Raw genomic sequence first — 16,669 nt, 5'->3', positions numbered from 1 at the left:
TGTTTTATGCAGTGAATGCCCTTCCAGCTGCAACCCAACACTGAGAAACATCCATACACACTCATTTACACACACACACACACACTAAGGTCAATTTTGAACTGTGGGGGAAACTGCAGCACCCGGTGGAAACCCACAGGAACGCAGGGAGAACATGCAAACTCCACACAGAAATCCCAACTGACCCAGCCGGGACTCGAACCAGCGACCTTCTTGCTGTGAGGCAAATGTGCTACCCACTGCGCCACCCTGTCACCACTCAATTGTTTAATTTACCTTTTTTTAAACTGAAGTGTTCCTTAAAGGTTTGACAGCAGAAATTGATTAGCATGTGTCTATTACCTGTATTTAACCATCATAATACAAATCCTAATTTTCACTCTGCGTGCTCAAACTGGAGCACCTGAGAGGACTTGAGAGTTTGTTATGCAATGTGTGTTTAGGAAGGTGTCAGAAAGATAATGAGCAGCAGAGAAGTGTCCGGAAGAGCTGTGGAGTGGGATGAGCTGAAGGACGGACGGACTCTCTGCACATGTTATATAAGGCTTCACATCAAGAGTCCTCCTTCACTACAAAACTACAGTGGCTGCATTGTGATCCAAAAATGGCTTCAGAAGGTATTACTTTGAAATATACACAAACAAATGACAAGACAAACAAACATGTGCACTTTACTACAGCAGCTCAATAAAAGAATTTAAGTAAATCAATTTGATGAAAAATACAAGAAAAACCTGTAATCTTGTAAACATTATCACTGTTTTAAATAATATATTTTAATATAATCTATTTTAACATATTTTTAAAAATTCATTTAGTTTTGTGATTAAAAGCTGCATTTTTAAGCATCATTACCGCAGTCTTCAGTGTCACATGATTTATCGGAAATCATTCTAATTTGCAGATTTGGTGCTCAAGCAACATTTTATAAGCATTTTTGTGGATACTCTTAAAACACTACCATTAAAATGTTTAGGTAATATATATACAGCTAAAGAATTATTAGCCCCCTTTTGATTTATTTATTTTTTTAAATATTTCCCAAATGAAGTTTAACAGAGGAAGGAAATTTTCACAGTATGTCAGTTAATATTTTTTTCTTCTGGAGAAGTCTTACACGTTTTATTTCGGCTAGAATAAAAGCTGTTTTTAAATTTTTTTAAACCATTTTAGGGACAAAATTATTAGCCCATTTGAGCAATTTTTTTCAGATAGTTTTTTTTCTTTCTGCTGTGGTGACCTCTGATAAATCTGAATCTAGATAATCTAAATCTAAATCTAGATAAGGTTAAGCAGAAGGAAAATTAATGAATTAATTATCTAATCACATTGTATTTGCAGTGGTGTTTAAAACAGCTCCAAATGTTTGGAGACTTAGAGTAATTGCTTAGCTTAACAGTTTAAACGTGCACATTTTCACATGATAATTTAGCTTCACATAAATGTAAATATTGATTGAAAATGATGCAATAAGGCTCCAATAGTAAACATTAGTTCATTTAAACTCACCATGAAAACAACATTTACAAAAGCTTTTATTAAAATTAGGTAATGTTCATTTATTATTCAATGCCTAATAAACTATTAAAATTGATTGCAAGTGATGATCTGATTACATCATAAATGGAGTAAAAAAAAAAGTTGTATTTTAAAGTAATATTTACATACTACCTGTAATAAATCAGACTTTTTTCACTTTTCTCCTATTTAATTTGGTTGAAATGTTTGTTAACTCTGAACATAAAGCGATAAATGAAGTACTAGGGCCCTATCATACACCCGGCGCAATGTGGCGCAAGGCGCGGCGCAATACTTGTTTGGTAGTTTCAGCTTGGCGCAAGAGTCGTTTTGAGGCGTTGCGCTACGCTGTTTAAATAGCAAATGCATTTACGCTCATATGTGCGCCCATAGGCGTTCTGGTCTAAAAAGGAAGGCGTTCTGAGGCGCACGGCTGGCGCGTTGCTATTTTGAGAAACTAAAATAGATTTTTCATTAGATCAAAACAAACCCGGTCTAAACTCCGGCGCAGAGTTGCGCCTCGCTTACACACTGCTTAATACGCACAAGAGAGCAATAAGCAAATATCTTTACATGTGAAATCCGGATGTAAAAATGTAAAAATTAAGGATATATATAGGATATAATAAGAATAGATATAGAATATAAATATAAAGGATTAAAATATTACAAAGATATTATTTTCTAGCCTACATAAATATGAAAAATCACTGCTTTTATGTCTTCTTCATCTCGGGAGGCTTTTTCAGTTCATTCATAACAATTTGCTTTTGTATAATGTTATTATTATTAGCAGTATTATTTATTATATCCATATTTATATTTGTTTTTTATTAAAAACAAGCTTAGATTTGCCCACCTGTCAGGTTTTAGACCATATGGGGCAAAGCATGTGTTTTAGGATAACTCAGGTTTTTGAGCACACTTCGTTAATATTGTTCATTTATTCGTTTGCTGGAAATTAGAACTGAATTTAGAAATAGTTTTGAAACGAATATTTGCGCTTAACAAACGAAATAAATTATTTATAGACTAATTGATGTCTGTGCGTAAAGGTTTTCCTATCCAAGAGCGAAAGTGAAAGTGATCATTTATCTCTCATTCTCAAGCAGTAGATGCTCTGTTTAACAGTTTTCTGTAAAAAAAAAAAACTGTTAACTGTTTGCTGGTAAAATGCTCAGTTTTTCCAATTAGACTTACTTTACGTCCTGTAAATAGTGAATGCGCTTATGGCGCGACGCAGCTGGCTCTTAAAGGTAATGTAAGATGAGACTCTAACTTGTTTATTCTCAAAACACACCTATAACTCATTAAGAAAATAAACTCGACCCTTGTAGACCATGCGCCATGGCGCAAAGCGGATTTTCCCGTCCTTAAATTAGCAAAAATGCTCAGAGCGCTGTCGGGATACTTTGATACCACATGTGACAGTCATGTGGTGTCTGTGCAGCGTCAAGCTGGACAAAATTTCTAACCGGCATGTAGAAAGCACCTAATATCAACTGGGGGCGGGGTTTTAATTCTGAGCTCCTCCTTTCATTTTCATTCGCAAACAAACTAAGGATTGTAGGGGTGTGGCTAATTTAATATATAGTTTGACAAATATTGCAGCTGTAGGACAACATAATGTACTTTTGATGCTTTTTAGTAGAGAATGTAGTTGTTTAGATTGCAACTATTAATAAATTGTTTATTTATAAGGACAGTGCCTATTTTAAATATTTATACTTTCGGACATACATCGCCATCCACAAGATGGCGACAGAGACCACATAATAAGCCCTTAGCGGAGAAAAAGTCAGCGTAATTTTAAACTACAGCTAATCAAATCCTTATAAAACTGCTAAGTGATATATATATAAACATTTTCTTACAAAAAATAGCTGCTATATACATTACGACATGAAACACATTATGATTCTTAGCATATATTTCATCAAATAAATTTCGTCTTAGTTGACATGTCTGCTTTGTAAATAAAATACAATAAAAACACCTCGCCATGCATTTGTTAATGCTAGAAGTAGTGGTGCTGCTAGAATCTCATGAACACTCTTCATGTTTAAGTCAAGATTCTTACATGTTTCTTGTGAATAAACAGACTAAAGAAAGAATGATTAAACGCTGAAACACAAGAAAACCAAAGAGAAGCCCGGTGTGCATTGTGAGGCTTAACACCCACAGTTTCGTACACCCACATGCTTATAATCAATATTAATTTCCATGTAAAAATGAGAACCCTTATAAGCTGCCCTCATATAAGAGTCGTTCGACATGGGGTGTGTTTTTATCCCATAAGAAAGCAGATGGGCAGGGACAGTCTTGAAATAGACACACTCAACAGCAGCAGGTAAATGCCACTGTTTCTCCTGCAGAGATGAGTCACAATCCAGCAAGAAAAACCCCACCCGTGACAGAGCAAAGATTTCTGGAAGTCAAAGCCAGCAAACCAAAACAAAGCACAAGTACGAATATACACACACACGCGCACACACACACACACACACGAAAGAAGACCAAACATGTTTATTTTAAGCTTCTGCAAACAGCACTTGCTCACAAAGGCTATGTTTTTTGTGTCTATAAATAAATATGCAAGGTTTTCACTTGAATTTTTTTTAAACCCTCAGATTTATGGGTAAATATGGCTCCACTCGTGCTTTGGATTTTTTTTCTCAGTGTTAGCTCATCTAAAAATGAAAATGCTTTTATTAATTTCTCACCCTTATGTGAGACATAGAACACATTATAAGAGATTTTAGATGAAATCGGAGAGCTCTCTCATCCTCCACAGACAGCAATAATCTCAAAATTGTTCAAATTACACAAATGTACCAAAAAAAATCCTCAGGACCATTTGCTTTCAGGCATAAATTTTTCAAGCTACAAGAATACTTTTGTTTGCATATAAAACACAAATAATGACTTTACTCAACGTTTTTTTCTTCTCAATGTTAGTATAGGGCGCGCGCTCATGAGCACTACACCCTGAATGCCGGTGTAGGGTTGCAAGATACTGGAATTTGGTACCAATCGATACTGAAAGCACGATTGAGCATGTTTTTATACAACAGTGATTTGCCGTTGTGTTAACGTGCTCAACAGAAATTATTGCGATTGTCTGTGAAGGTCATCAGTTCACCAAACACACCCCTGTTTACTGAGTGTAACCAGAGATACAGGGACACTGTTTTAAAGCTGCGATTCATCAGCGTATCGCTTATATGTCAGCTTATATACAAACCAGCTAATCGACATGACTTTGAAACACTCCAGTGTCCCTGTTTCTGTAGTTACACTACGTAAACATCAGTGAATTCGGTGAACTGATAACCTTCATGGCCAATCACAGTCATTACTATTAAAGGTTCACAAAACATCAAAACACATTTTTTGAGCTGTTGACAGTCGTATATGTGTCCCACACTGCTAAAAACACTATTAGGACACCTATATTTCACTAAAAAGTGTAAATTGGTTGTTTTTGCGTTATTTCAAGCAAATTCGTACTTCTGGTTTTAAACTAATTTTTGAAACTGCGTCACGGCCATGACATAATAGCGTGTATTCCAGCGTGCAGACTGGGCGTCTGTGCCAGAGTGAGTCTTATTACGTCTTACAGTGTGTTGCATTAATGCATGAGTAAGGCTTGGTTCAAACCAATCAGCGCGCTCTATTGTGCAACTTCATTTTTTTCTCTCATTCGCCGTGCGGTATCAAACATTGCATGAAAAAAACACGCTTACAGCAGCTCCTCGAATCAAATATCACGTTTGTCGGGAGGGACATGAATAAATTCCCTGAATGAAAGAGCCAAACTGCAGTTAAAGTCCACCATTTAATAATTTGGCAAATAATTCGACTACAGATGTCCATGTAAACACAGTCACATTGTCCGCTGTGGGTGTGTGTTTTGACTCTGAAATTCAGCGCGCCCAAATAGACACTCCCATACCAAGCCTCTTTTCTTCCTCCGAGACTCCCCCCTAAACAGAGCTGGACACGCCCACTTTTCTGACTTTTTCCAAAGTAGAGGTGTGAAAACACACTGCTGAAACGAGGGGGTTTCATGGCCCTTTAAGCATGTGAACACAATGGCAAATCAGAGCTGTTTAAGAATTTGTTCAGTTGCACTTAAATGTCAGCGGGAAATAGACGTTTTTAAAACAACAGTATCAATTGGTACTGAATTTTAGTATTGTAACAACCCTATGACCGTGTGCAATTTCCTCTTTTTGAAACAAAGCACAGGCGCATTCGAGGTATCAAACCATGAACACGCACCCTGTACTGACGCGGAGGTGAATAAACTGTTGTATGAAATTGTTATTTTTATGTACATCCTACAGGATTCCTATGGCTTGATTAGGGCTGGGCGATAAAATTGATATCTGTATTTATTGATTGTCAATATTGATAAAAAAAAAAGTTTGGTATGAAGGCTATAGTTTTATTCAAATGCAGTGTTTCCTCTAGGATTTTTTCCAGCTGTGGCGGCAGGCCTTTTTTTTTTTACATAGATCTACCAACTACCCATGGCATTATTTCAATGACAAATGTTGTGACTCATGAGTGCAGTATTACAACTCGAGATCGCATTTATGTAATAGCCAACGAGCATGCGAATCTCTTGGCTTGCGCACCGATTTCTTCTGCTCGAGCACAAAACTTCTTGCATGCCCCCTTAAATATACGCTGCTCAAGCACAGATCTTCTGGTGCGCTCTCAAATAAACACTGCTGAAGTCCGATTTAGTGCGTTTATTTAACAAGTATGTCTCCAACATTTATTATATTTGTTAGGAATATTTATGAATGTCTCCAATAGACCTGCAGCGAGGTATTAATGCGTCAAGTAAAGTGAAACGGCTATACGTCGTGTTTGCTGGGCTTACGCATCACACACATGTAAGTCAGTCAGCACGTAACCTTAAAGGGTTTAACAATTGACGCACAGCACTACTGCTGCAGAAAAGTTTGCGCTGTCATAATTCACTTACCTTTTAATAAGTTTTGTTGCTTTTATCACCCGCTATTAAAAAAAACACAACAATGTTTTGAATGAAAAGTTGTAATGTAGCCGTGGCAGGATAAATTTTGGTGTGGCGCCCCGCCATGGAAGTATGAATTTAGCGGAAACCATGAAATGTGGTTGCTGAGTGTGAGCCTTGGAAGCAATGCCAATAAGCTTAGGGTGTAAGTTTATCATTTCCGATGGAGGCACATGACTTGTATGACACGCACATGTTGTGCAAACGGCGCACGTGACGCACACACATTTTCCAGATACATCTAGTTGAAAAACATCTGTACTTTTCTGAATGCCACGAGCGCACCACGATTCTTGTGAGTTGAACTAATTAATCTGCTTCACACTTCAGTAATACCGGTAGACTAATTACCTCAGACAAACACAGTGCTAGGGCTGTGCGATTAATCGAATCGAAAAGTTTCAATTAGCTAATTGCAAGAGACGGCAATATGAAATGTATTTGTATCATTCATTTTCCAGTACCCAGAGCAACTGCTTGACTTTCATCTGTGTGTGATAGTCTTACTAGCCAACTGTGTGAGTGATGAGTGTCTTGCAAAAGATTCAACTGAAAGTATTTCCAGTGACACTCAATCTAGTAGCAAGCAACAGCAAAGTACAATTTCAGAGTTGTTTCAGCCATGTAAGTAGTGTTCTGTATTTTTATAATACTGTAATTATATATTTTTTGTTTTTATAATAAGCTACACTATTTCTCTAATTTAAGTTCAACTTGTTTACAGAAAGGTTTGTTGTAGAGAAAATTTTTTTTTTATTTCTAAACATTTACAAACAAATTTGATTAAATGTTAAGTTATTATCTTTTCAGTTCCTTTTTAAAAAAAAAAACACTCACTGCACTTTACTACGCTTAAGCAGTAAGTAGCTACTACACAGCTGATTGAGTTAAAGCTTGACTACAAAATTAAATCACAAATTAATTTAAAATCTGTCAAAAAATAAATAAATAAATAACGCAATTAGATATTTACCCCAAATTGCACGGCGCACCAAAACACTGCAACGTTTTTCATTTTTCTCCATAAACTTGTCTCAGAACTGCAGCAATGATTTTTTCGTTTGTCATCCTCTGAGAAAACGGTCGATGGTCCCATTAGAAAATGGTGATGGAAACCACATGCTCGTGCTTGCTCCTTCAGGAACACACGAGAAAACGAGTTGAAGGTTTTTCAAAAACCGCGGCAAGTCAAAACCAAAAAAAACAAGCATGAGCCATTTTTTTTTTAATTGGCGCTTTTACGCCTGCTGTTTTGCGCGTTGGTGTGGACGATCACATTGCTGCCCTTTATTTAGTCACGAGGCATTAAACGTCGATGGAAAACGCGAGCAAATAAACGTCTCGTTGTGCATGGGTGTATGAGTGTACACGTGGCCTAAGTGTGTTTTTTTCGCTAACGGGTTGTTGCTGTGACAGGGGTAGGGCGGAGGATCGCAATGCCGACTTAGCATCATAATGTCTATCAGCCATCGGCGATGGACGATGGCATCATCTATCGACCCAACCCTAGTTCCTACTATAAAAGTCAATAACTGCTGTTTTCCAACATTCTTCAGAATATCTTATTTGTGTTGAACAGAATAAAGAAACGGGGTGACGCAGTGGTCGCTGGGTCGCTGGATCGAACCTCGGCTCAGTTGGCGTTTCTGTGTGGTATTTGCATGTTCTCCCTGCCTTCTCGTGGGTTTCCTCCGGGTCCTCCGGTTTCCCCCACAGTCCAAAGACATGCGGTCCAGGTAAATTGGGTAGGCTAAATTGTCTGTAGTGTGTGTGTGTGTGTGTGTGTGTGTGTGGATGTTTCCCAGAGATGGTTGCGGATGGAAGGGCATCCGCTGTGTAAAAATGTGCTGGATAAGTTGATGGTTCATTCCGCTGTGGCGACCCCGAATTAATAAAGGGACTAAGCCAACAAGAAAATGAATGAATGAGTGAGAATAAAGAAACTCATAAAAGTTTAAAACTACATGAGTAAATGATGGGGAAATGTTCATTTTGAGTCAAACTAACCTTTTAACAATAGCTACATTTTACATATGACTATAATATTGAGCTATCGTAGCCTTTGATGATTTATAGCTTAAGTAAACCGTCCCTTTATGAAACACAGCACACAATCCATCACGTTCATACATGCAAGGATTCCATAATGTACGTCACAGGTGCTTATTTTAAGATACGTCACCGTTTTACGAACAGGAAACGTGAGAATTTTACATTTGCCAGCAGCCTCCATTCCAAATGAGTTCCATTAATATTTCACTAGTTTAATATTTTAGGAACTGTGATATTTTGGGAGAAAATTGAAACTGCCATGACCTCCTGATCACAAGAATGAGCAATCCACTCAATATGCCTTCTCTTTTTTTACACACACACACACAATCAAACTCTTCAGATTAATGTAAAGTCAGTTGATGTGCTCATTTACGCCCTTTAATACCTTGCCTATAAACTTGTCTGAATTTGAAGTAGATTTCTGAGGGTGTCACATTTCACAGGCTCAATATAAAGACGAATGAGCTTATGTATAGTGCGAGGAGAACAAACTGAAGAATTTGGGTCACTCATTACAGAGGAAATTAATTGATGTAACGAGGCTGACATGGATATTGAAGTGTGCCAAAAAAAATTCAGTGCGCTTGTCATCATAACCCATTTTTTCCTATTGGTGTTTTCAAAAGATTTGCTAAAAAACGTTGAAGATGCTACAGTGGTAATGGAGCTGCCTCCATCTGGTGGCCACGTCCTGAATTACAGAGCAAATGGGACTGACATTTTAGGTTATATTTTTATAATTATAATCAGCAATTAAATAATACTTACACATTGCATACGCTGTTAAGACAGTATATACAGGAATCAATCAATCAAAAAAAATCTAATCAAAGACATAGAAGACTTTTAGACTTTCTCTAGTAATAATAGTAATAGTTTTTTGTTAAAAATATTCCATATTGATATTGTAATCAGTTGTGCTACCCACTGCGCCACCATACCAACCCAATAATAATAATAATTATTATAATAATATAATAATAATATAATAACAATAATAATATTTTTGGTAAAATCGTTTTTTTTTTACTAATTTAAGCCTACTGTTTAAAACCTGTAAACAACCTTGATTACCCTCATAACAATAAAATACACCAGAAATACAAAAAGTGTTGTGTAACTTTTATAAAAAAGAAAATGAATAAATTAATTAAAATTATATATATATTTTACAAAATAAGGACAGAAATTAAAATATTGTAAAGTTCAATAGATGTTACGGGCTATTACAACATTTTTTTTATTGAAGTCTTTATTATAAAATGTTTATACTTTATAAAATTTATTATAAAATGTATATTTAGTCATTAGAATTACACATATATGTATAAAAGTAAGGCAGCACGGTGGCTCAGTGGTTAGTGGTCGCCTCACAGCAAGAAGGCCGCTTGTTCGAGTCCCTGTGGATCAATTGAATTGAATTGGTGAATTGAATAAACTAAATTGGCTGTAGTGTATGTGTGAGAAAGCGAGAGTTTATGGGTGTTTCAGCGGTTGTAACTGGAAGGGCATAAGAAGGGATAGGAAGGGATAAGTTGGTGGTTCATTTCGCTGTGGCGGCCCCTGATGAATAAAGGGACTAAGCCGAATATGAATATATGAATATAAATAATGTGTTGCAGTTACCCTACATTTCAATAAAACTTTGATTAAACTGTTATATATGGTTATTAAATTTAATATATTATGAAAAAAGTTACATTTATTATGATTACAATTATGTAAATATTACAATCTCTTTTTAATGTATTTTAAAAGGTAATTAAAATCTGCATATAATAAATAATATTGCTAATAATAATAATAACATTATACAAAAGTAAATTGTCATGAATTAACTACAAAAATGCCCCTCTGTGCCTACTTTATATTTATGTATAACATAATAATTATTGTAATATTTTCATCCTTTAATTAATTTTCATTTGTAAAGACATTTTTGACAAAACGTCAAAATGACACTTGCATCAAGCTAAAACTAGCAAATAACATTTGCATCACGCCTTGTGCCGGGTGTATGATAGGGCCCTTTGAAACCAAAATATTCCTGTATTACTAATGCTGTTTTTCTTTGATATTAATTAATCTGTTAATGCTTTTGAGGCAGCAGAATCCCACTTGCCAGTGCTTTCCTGTTTGTTTGTTTGTTTGTTTGTTTGTTTGTTTGTTTGTTTGTTTGTTTGTTTGTTTGTTTGTTTGTTTGTTTGTTTGTTTGTTTGTTATTATAGGTGTAGTTCGGGTTGTGCAATTCTGGTTGGGCAGAACAAAAGTGTGCTCACTCAATTGGCTAGCAAGACTGTCACACACGCATTTGCTTTGGGCAGGGAAAATTAAATAATACATAATATATATTTCATATTGTAGCCTCTTGCCATTAACTAATAGCAGCGTTTTAAATTTCGATTTGATTCAAATAACACAGCCCTAGTTTCAAGACGACAAAACCAAACCAATGCAATCAGTTTTTGCTAGCACTATCTTCTAACTACACAACCTCAGCAGCTACTAAACAAGTCATGGGCATACAATGATCACACAAACAAACCCAGACAATGACACAAACAAAACGTTGGTATCAATATAATGATCAATCCAGAAGCGCTGATGGATAAAGCCGACTCTTACCTGTCGTTTGATGAAGCTGGAGGTGGTGTCAGAAGATGTGCTGCCATCTGAACGTTTAAAACGACCCTTGCGTTTCGGCAACTTTCGTGGAAGCTGTAGAAGACGAGCACATCAAAACAAGCACTCAGACAGTTAATAATAAAGAATGATTTGAGAACAAGATGCTCTTAGTTGCTCTCCTGCTTCTTATTAAAGAGTGTTGAGGCCTTAAGCTGGAGGCCTTAAGATAAAGCCTGTGCACCTAAACATCAGCCTCAGCAAAAACCATCTACTTCTTCTATGGCCAGATGGTGAGTAAATGAACTGCAGACCTTCATTTCTGTGTGAACTATTCCTTTAAGACTTGTTTTTAAAATCGTTTTCAGAAGAAGATGCTCTAAGATTTGGTATTAGACACTGTTACTGTTGGAAAATCCATCACTATCTCGAGTCAAGTCAAGTTAAGCTTTATTGTCTTTTTGTTAGACATATCAAAATCATGTGTTTCACTACATAACCATAAATATGAACACAAAACTGAACATAAAGAGCTGTTTTAAACCTATATATAACTAACATACAGGTGATCTAATTACACTAACTACTCAGCAAACAATTTTGTGTTTAATAGACGTTTAATAGACATCTAAACGTAGACAGCTTGGCTAACACAAAGCTAAACGTGGGCTGTCAGTGAAAATCTAATCGACATCTAAGAATAGCCCAAAACTAGACTAGTCAGATTATAGATAGACAGATTAGACAGACTTTATATGTGTAGTCATTCATTTCTGTTTATTTGATGACTAGTCTGGTTTTGGGCTATTCTTAGACGTCTATTATAGATTTTTACTGACAGCCCAAATTTAGCCTTGTTTTAGCCAAGACAATGTTTAGACATCTATTAGACATCTATAAGACATCTTTAAAAAAAAATACATGCTGGATATACTACAAACACCTAACTGTACACATAACCTAAGACAGACTATTTTTATATAAGGCAAAACAATATTGTGCATAGATATTTAAGGTTGACGAAAACAAGTAGTGCAACATTATTTGTGGTACATTGTGGAACATTGTTACAAAGTCCTTGTAAGGTGGAGTTTAAGTAAAGTGTCCGGTGCATATGGAGAGAGAGAGTGTGTTTCTACAGGTGGTTTGTCAAACCCACTCACCTGTTTGAGGCACACTATATATCTACAGTACATAAACTGACATGTGGAGTGATTGTAAGAAAGTGTCTGGTGAAAACTGGTGCATGTGTCTGGTATTTTAGCTAACATTATTTTTAGAAAGAAGGAATGTATGAGCTAGGATAGGTCATACAGATAAGATTGTACAAATGAATAGGAATTAGCCAGCAAAAAACAAAATGTAAAATAGATACAACATGCCATAGATGTATTTTGTAATATTTAGGTTAAATCATCTAACATGGTCATTAATACATGGTACAAGCTGGTTATTAGCTGACCAACCAGACACAATTTCCCCTATACTCTCCTAAACCCCAGTATGACCAGCTGGTATTGTTGCCTGTCCAAGATGGTCTACAGGTCTATCTTGGCAAAGATTTTTTAACATTTTTGACCAACTAATATGCAACTCAGATCTACAGAAAGCAGCTAGCATGTTCAAAAACACTACAACTAGCTTAAGCTAGTATTTAAAGCAAGAACAGGTGACCGATGGACTGATGTTAGCTACAGGGGAGACCCTTGACCACTGAGGGTCCAACCATAAGCTTATATAAAAAAAAAGAATCATGTCATTTATTAATACTGATCCACATAATCTCAGATTTTAACTGATAAATAAACTATTTTTAGCGATCTACTGTTTATTTAGGACAATTTATATATATTTTTTATTTGTGTCAGTTACATCAAAACTGGTCTAATTTGAATGCACAATTTGAAGCTTACTAAATCTTGATTATTTGCTAGTTTGTTAGACTAGCTCTTAAGGAAAGATCTTAAAATAATGGCTACATTTTCTGAAGAAAATAGTCTAAAACAGTGGTGATTTAATTTGAGTTCATTGAATTGAATCATGTTTAAAAACATGATTTGCAAAAGATAAAGCATGAAAATCCTAAACATAACTTTAAATGAGGTGTTAAGAAGATTAAATGAAACATACCAATGAGATTGTAAATATTAATACAAACCAATTCAGCAAAAACTGCACAAATACAGTAAGTCAAACATGAACAAACTGTATTCTAAAATCAGGTAAGGATGTTAGTTGTGATTTTGCGATTTACAGTATGTTGGCAATTAATTACAAACTAAACAGCTGATCATGTACAGTACCATTTCTCAAAAATCCTCCTGAACCCCAGTATGACCAGCTGGTACAGTGTTGATGCCAGTCCAAAGTGGTCTACAGACAAGCTTGGACCAGATATTTACTCTTTTTAACCAAATAATAGCCAATTTGGGTGTATAGAAATGAGGTAGCATGTTCAAAAACACTGGAATTAGCTTAATCTATAGTATTTCAAGCAACAACAGCTAGGTGACCGATGTTGGCTACAAATGAGACAGGTTATATATATATATATATAAATAAGGGTTAACCATAAGGGAATTAAATGGGGGACTTTTTAACTTTGTTCATCAATGCCAATCCCTAGATTCTAACTCTACTTTGTCTTTGTTATCTAATGTTTTTTTCTTTAGGACTATTTTGTGTCAGTTACAGGAAATTTGGTCTAATTTAAGGCTAACCCTCTTGACTAACTGCTAGTTGGTTAAAATGTAGCCATCAGTTCACCAAAATAGACAAATAAGTCAAAATGGACAAACAGCCTTGAGATCGTATTGTAAAATCAGCTTAGCTCTGTTGAGCAACGTGATCAACGTTTGTTTACATGCAGCTGACCCTATACCATTTCCTAAAAACCGACCTGAACCCCATATGACCAGCTGGTTCACTGTTGATGCCAGTCCAAAGTGGTCTACAGACAAGCTTGGAGGAGATATTTACTCTTTTGAACCAAATAATAGCCAATTTAGGTGTGTAGAATCCAGCTAGCATATTCGGAAACAATGCAACATGCTTAATCTATAGCATTTCAAGCAAGAACAGGTGACCAATGGACTCTACCATAAGGGATTTGAATGAGTGATTTTTAAACTTTATTTAACAATACTAATCCCTAGATGGCTATACTTTGTCTTCATCATGTAATTTTTTTTTTCTTTAGGACCATTCAGAACTATTTGTGTCAGTTAGAGCAAAATTGGTCTAATCTAAGGCTAACCCTCTTGACTAACTGCTAGTTGGTTAAAACTTTAGCCACCAGTTCGCCAAAATGGACAAATCAGTCAAAATGAACAAACTGCCTTGAGACCGTATTGTAAAACCAGGTTAAGATGGTAGCTCTGTTGAGAATTGTGATTAACCTTTGTTTACATGCTAGCTGACCATATACCGTTTCTCAAAAACCCACCTGAACCCCAGAATGACCAGCTGGTAGTGTTGGTGCTAGTCAAGTGGTCTACACACAAGCTTGGACCAGATATTAAGTATTTTTAACTAAATAATAGCCAAATTAGGTGTGCAGAAACCAGCTCGCATGTTCAAAAACACTGAAACAAGCTTAATCTATCATTTCAAGCAGTAGCAGATGCCCGATGGACTGGTGTTGGCCACAAGTGAGACTTTTGTTTTGACCAGTAAGGGTCTACCATACAGAAATTAAATTAGTGACTTTTAATGAGTGATTCTGACTGTACTTTGTTTTAGTCAGCTGATGTTTTTCATTAGGATGATTAAAAACTATTTTGTGTAAGTTACAGCAAAATTAGTCTAGATTCTGACTGTACTTTGTCTTCGTCATACGATGTTTTTTTTTCTTTTCTTTAGAACCATTCAGAACTATTCAGTTTACAGAAAATTTGTCTATTCTAAAGCTAACCATCTTGACTAACAGCAATTTGGTTAAAATGTAGCCACCAGTTCCCCAAAATAGAAAAATAAGTCAAAATTAACAAACTGCCTTGAGACCGTATTGTAAAATCAGGTTAAGATGGTAGCTCTGCCGAGGAACATGATTAACTTTTGATGCTAACTGACCATATAAATTCCCAAAAAACCTCCTGAACTAGTATGACCAGTTGATACAGTGTTGATGCCAGTCCAAAGTGGTCTATCCGTATAAGATTCATGAACTAAATAATACTATTTTAACCAAATAATAGCTAACGCAGACCTACCAGCTAACAGGTTAAAAACACAGCAACTAGATTAATCTATAATTTCAAGCAGAAACAGGTGACCAATGGACGGATGTTGGCTACAGGTGAGAACCTTGACCGACAATGGTCCACCATAAGAGTATTGAACGAGATTGTAACCCCGTTTATCAAAACTCAGTAGAAATTGACTGTGTTTGAACTGTTTAATGAACACTGTGTCTACTGATGCCTGGCCCGAAAGATGAGGCCTCGGTTGCGGTGTGAAATCTCAGGGCGGAGGGGAAAAAAACAAGAAATGTGAGTTTGGCGGATGGAGAAGCATCAACACATTTGATCAACATCTCGCCTCATTAAAACTGCGCGCGTCTGATTAAAAGCGCGATAAAGGCGTTATACACGGGCAGATTGTGTAGCTGTAGCCCTCTGCGGATATATGAAGCGCTTAAATGCACGACTGCTCAACAACAAGTAGCAGCAAATTAACCATTTGCGACAACGTATACAAATCCCCCCCAAAAGTCTTACCTGGAAATAGTGCGACTGAGAAGCGCTTTCTACCCCAGACAGAGGGTCTGCGGAAGATTTGGACATCTTTACTTGCACCATCTATTTGAGAGCGCAGGGGAGGCGGGTGCATGCATGCATTGGTGCTTACTGGAAGAAACAGCGATGCGAAACACACATGACCGCCGAGGAAGAAGAGAGTATCACGGTTGAACAGGAAAACCGCCTTCTGTTTGACTGCATTCGCACGGAGCCGTTGATTAATTCCCTCGCGCTGGGTTTCGTAAATCAAGATAGTAATACAGGTGGACAAATGCAATGTGTCTGTTTCTTGTGCATGCGCGTTTTGTAATGATCTCTCTCTCTCTCTCTCTCTCTCTCTCTCTCTCTCTCTCTCTCTCTCTCTCTCTCTCTCTCTCTCTCCAGAGCATTCTATATTTGCCTCTCTTGTACTGTACATCATGTATATTAGTCTTCCATACAATGTTGCAAACTACAACTCATAAGTCACCAGAAATCTTTAGCCTATTTAAAGGAATATATATATATATATATATATATATATATATATATATATATATATATATATATATATATATATATATATATATATATTATGCAGTGCATCCAGAAAGTATTCATAGTGCTTCACCTTTTCCACATTTTTTTACAGCCTTATAGCAAAACAGATTAAACTCATTTATTTCCTCAAAATATTCCACACAAT

General features: G+C 36.2%; 1 protein-coding gene across 11 annotated transcripts in view; it reads right to left on the bottom strand.

Annotated features, from left to right (window-relative positions):
- Positions 1-16,292, bottom strand: part of cacnb3a (calcium voltage-gated channel auxiliary subunit beta 3a) — an 83,633-nt gene extending 67,341 nt beyond the window's left edge. For 10 of the 11 annotated variants that reach the window (XR_015522903.1, XR_015522905.1, XR_015522900.1 and 7 more), the window contains exons 1-2: positions 15,964-16,292; positions 11,249-11,341 (exon numbers count right to left, since the gene is read on the bottom strand). Coding sequence is in view for 4 of the 11 variants with exons in the window: in XM_087305949.1 (XP_087162075.1) it covers positions 11,249-11,341; positions 15,964-16,044 (174 nt within the window). In the remaining 7 variants the exon portion in view is untranslated. 11 annotated transcript variants of the gene reach the window in all.
- Positions 16,293-16,669: the final 377 nt, after the last annotated feature.

This window comes from Danio rerio, chromosome 23, assembly GCF_052040795.2.
Source record: "Danio rerio strain M-AB ecotype USA chromosome 23, GRCz13ab, whole genome shotgun sequence".
NCBI lineage: Eukaryota > Metazoa > Chordata > Actinopteri > Cypriniformes > Danionidae > Danio > Danio rerio.
The sequence above is the reverse complement of the archived record's forward strand: the minus strand, read 5'-3'. Positions and strand labels throughout refer to the sequence as shown.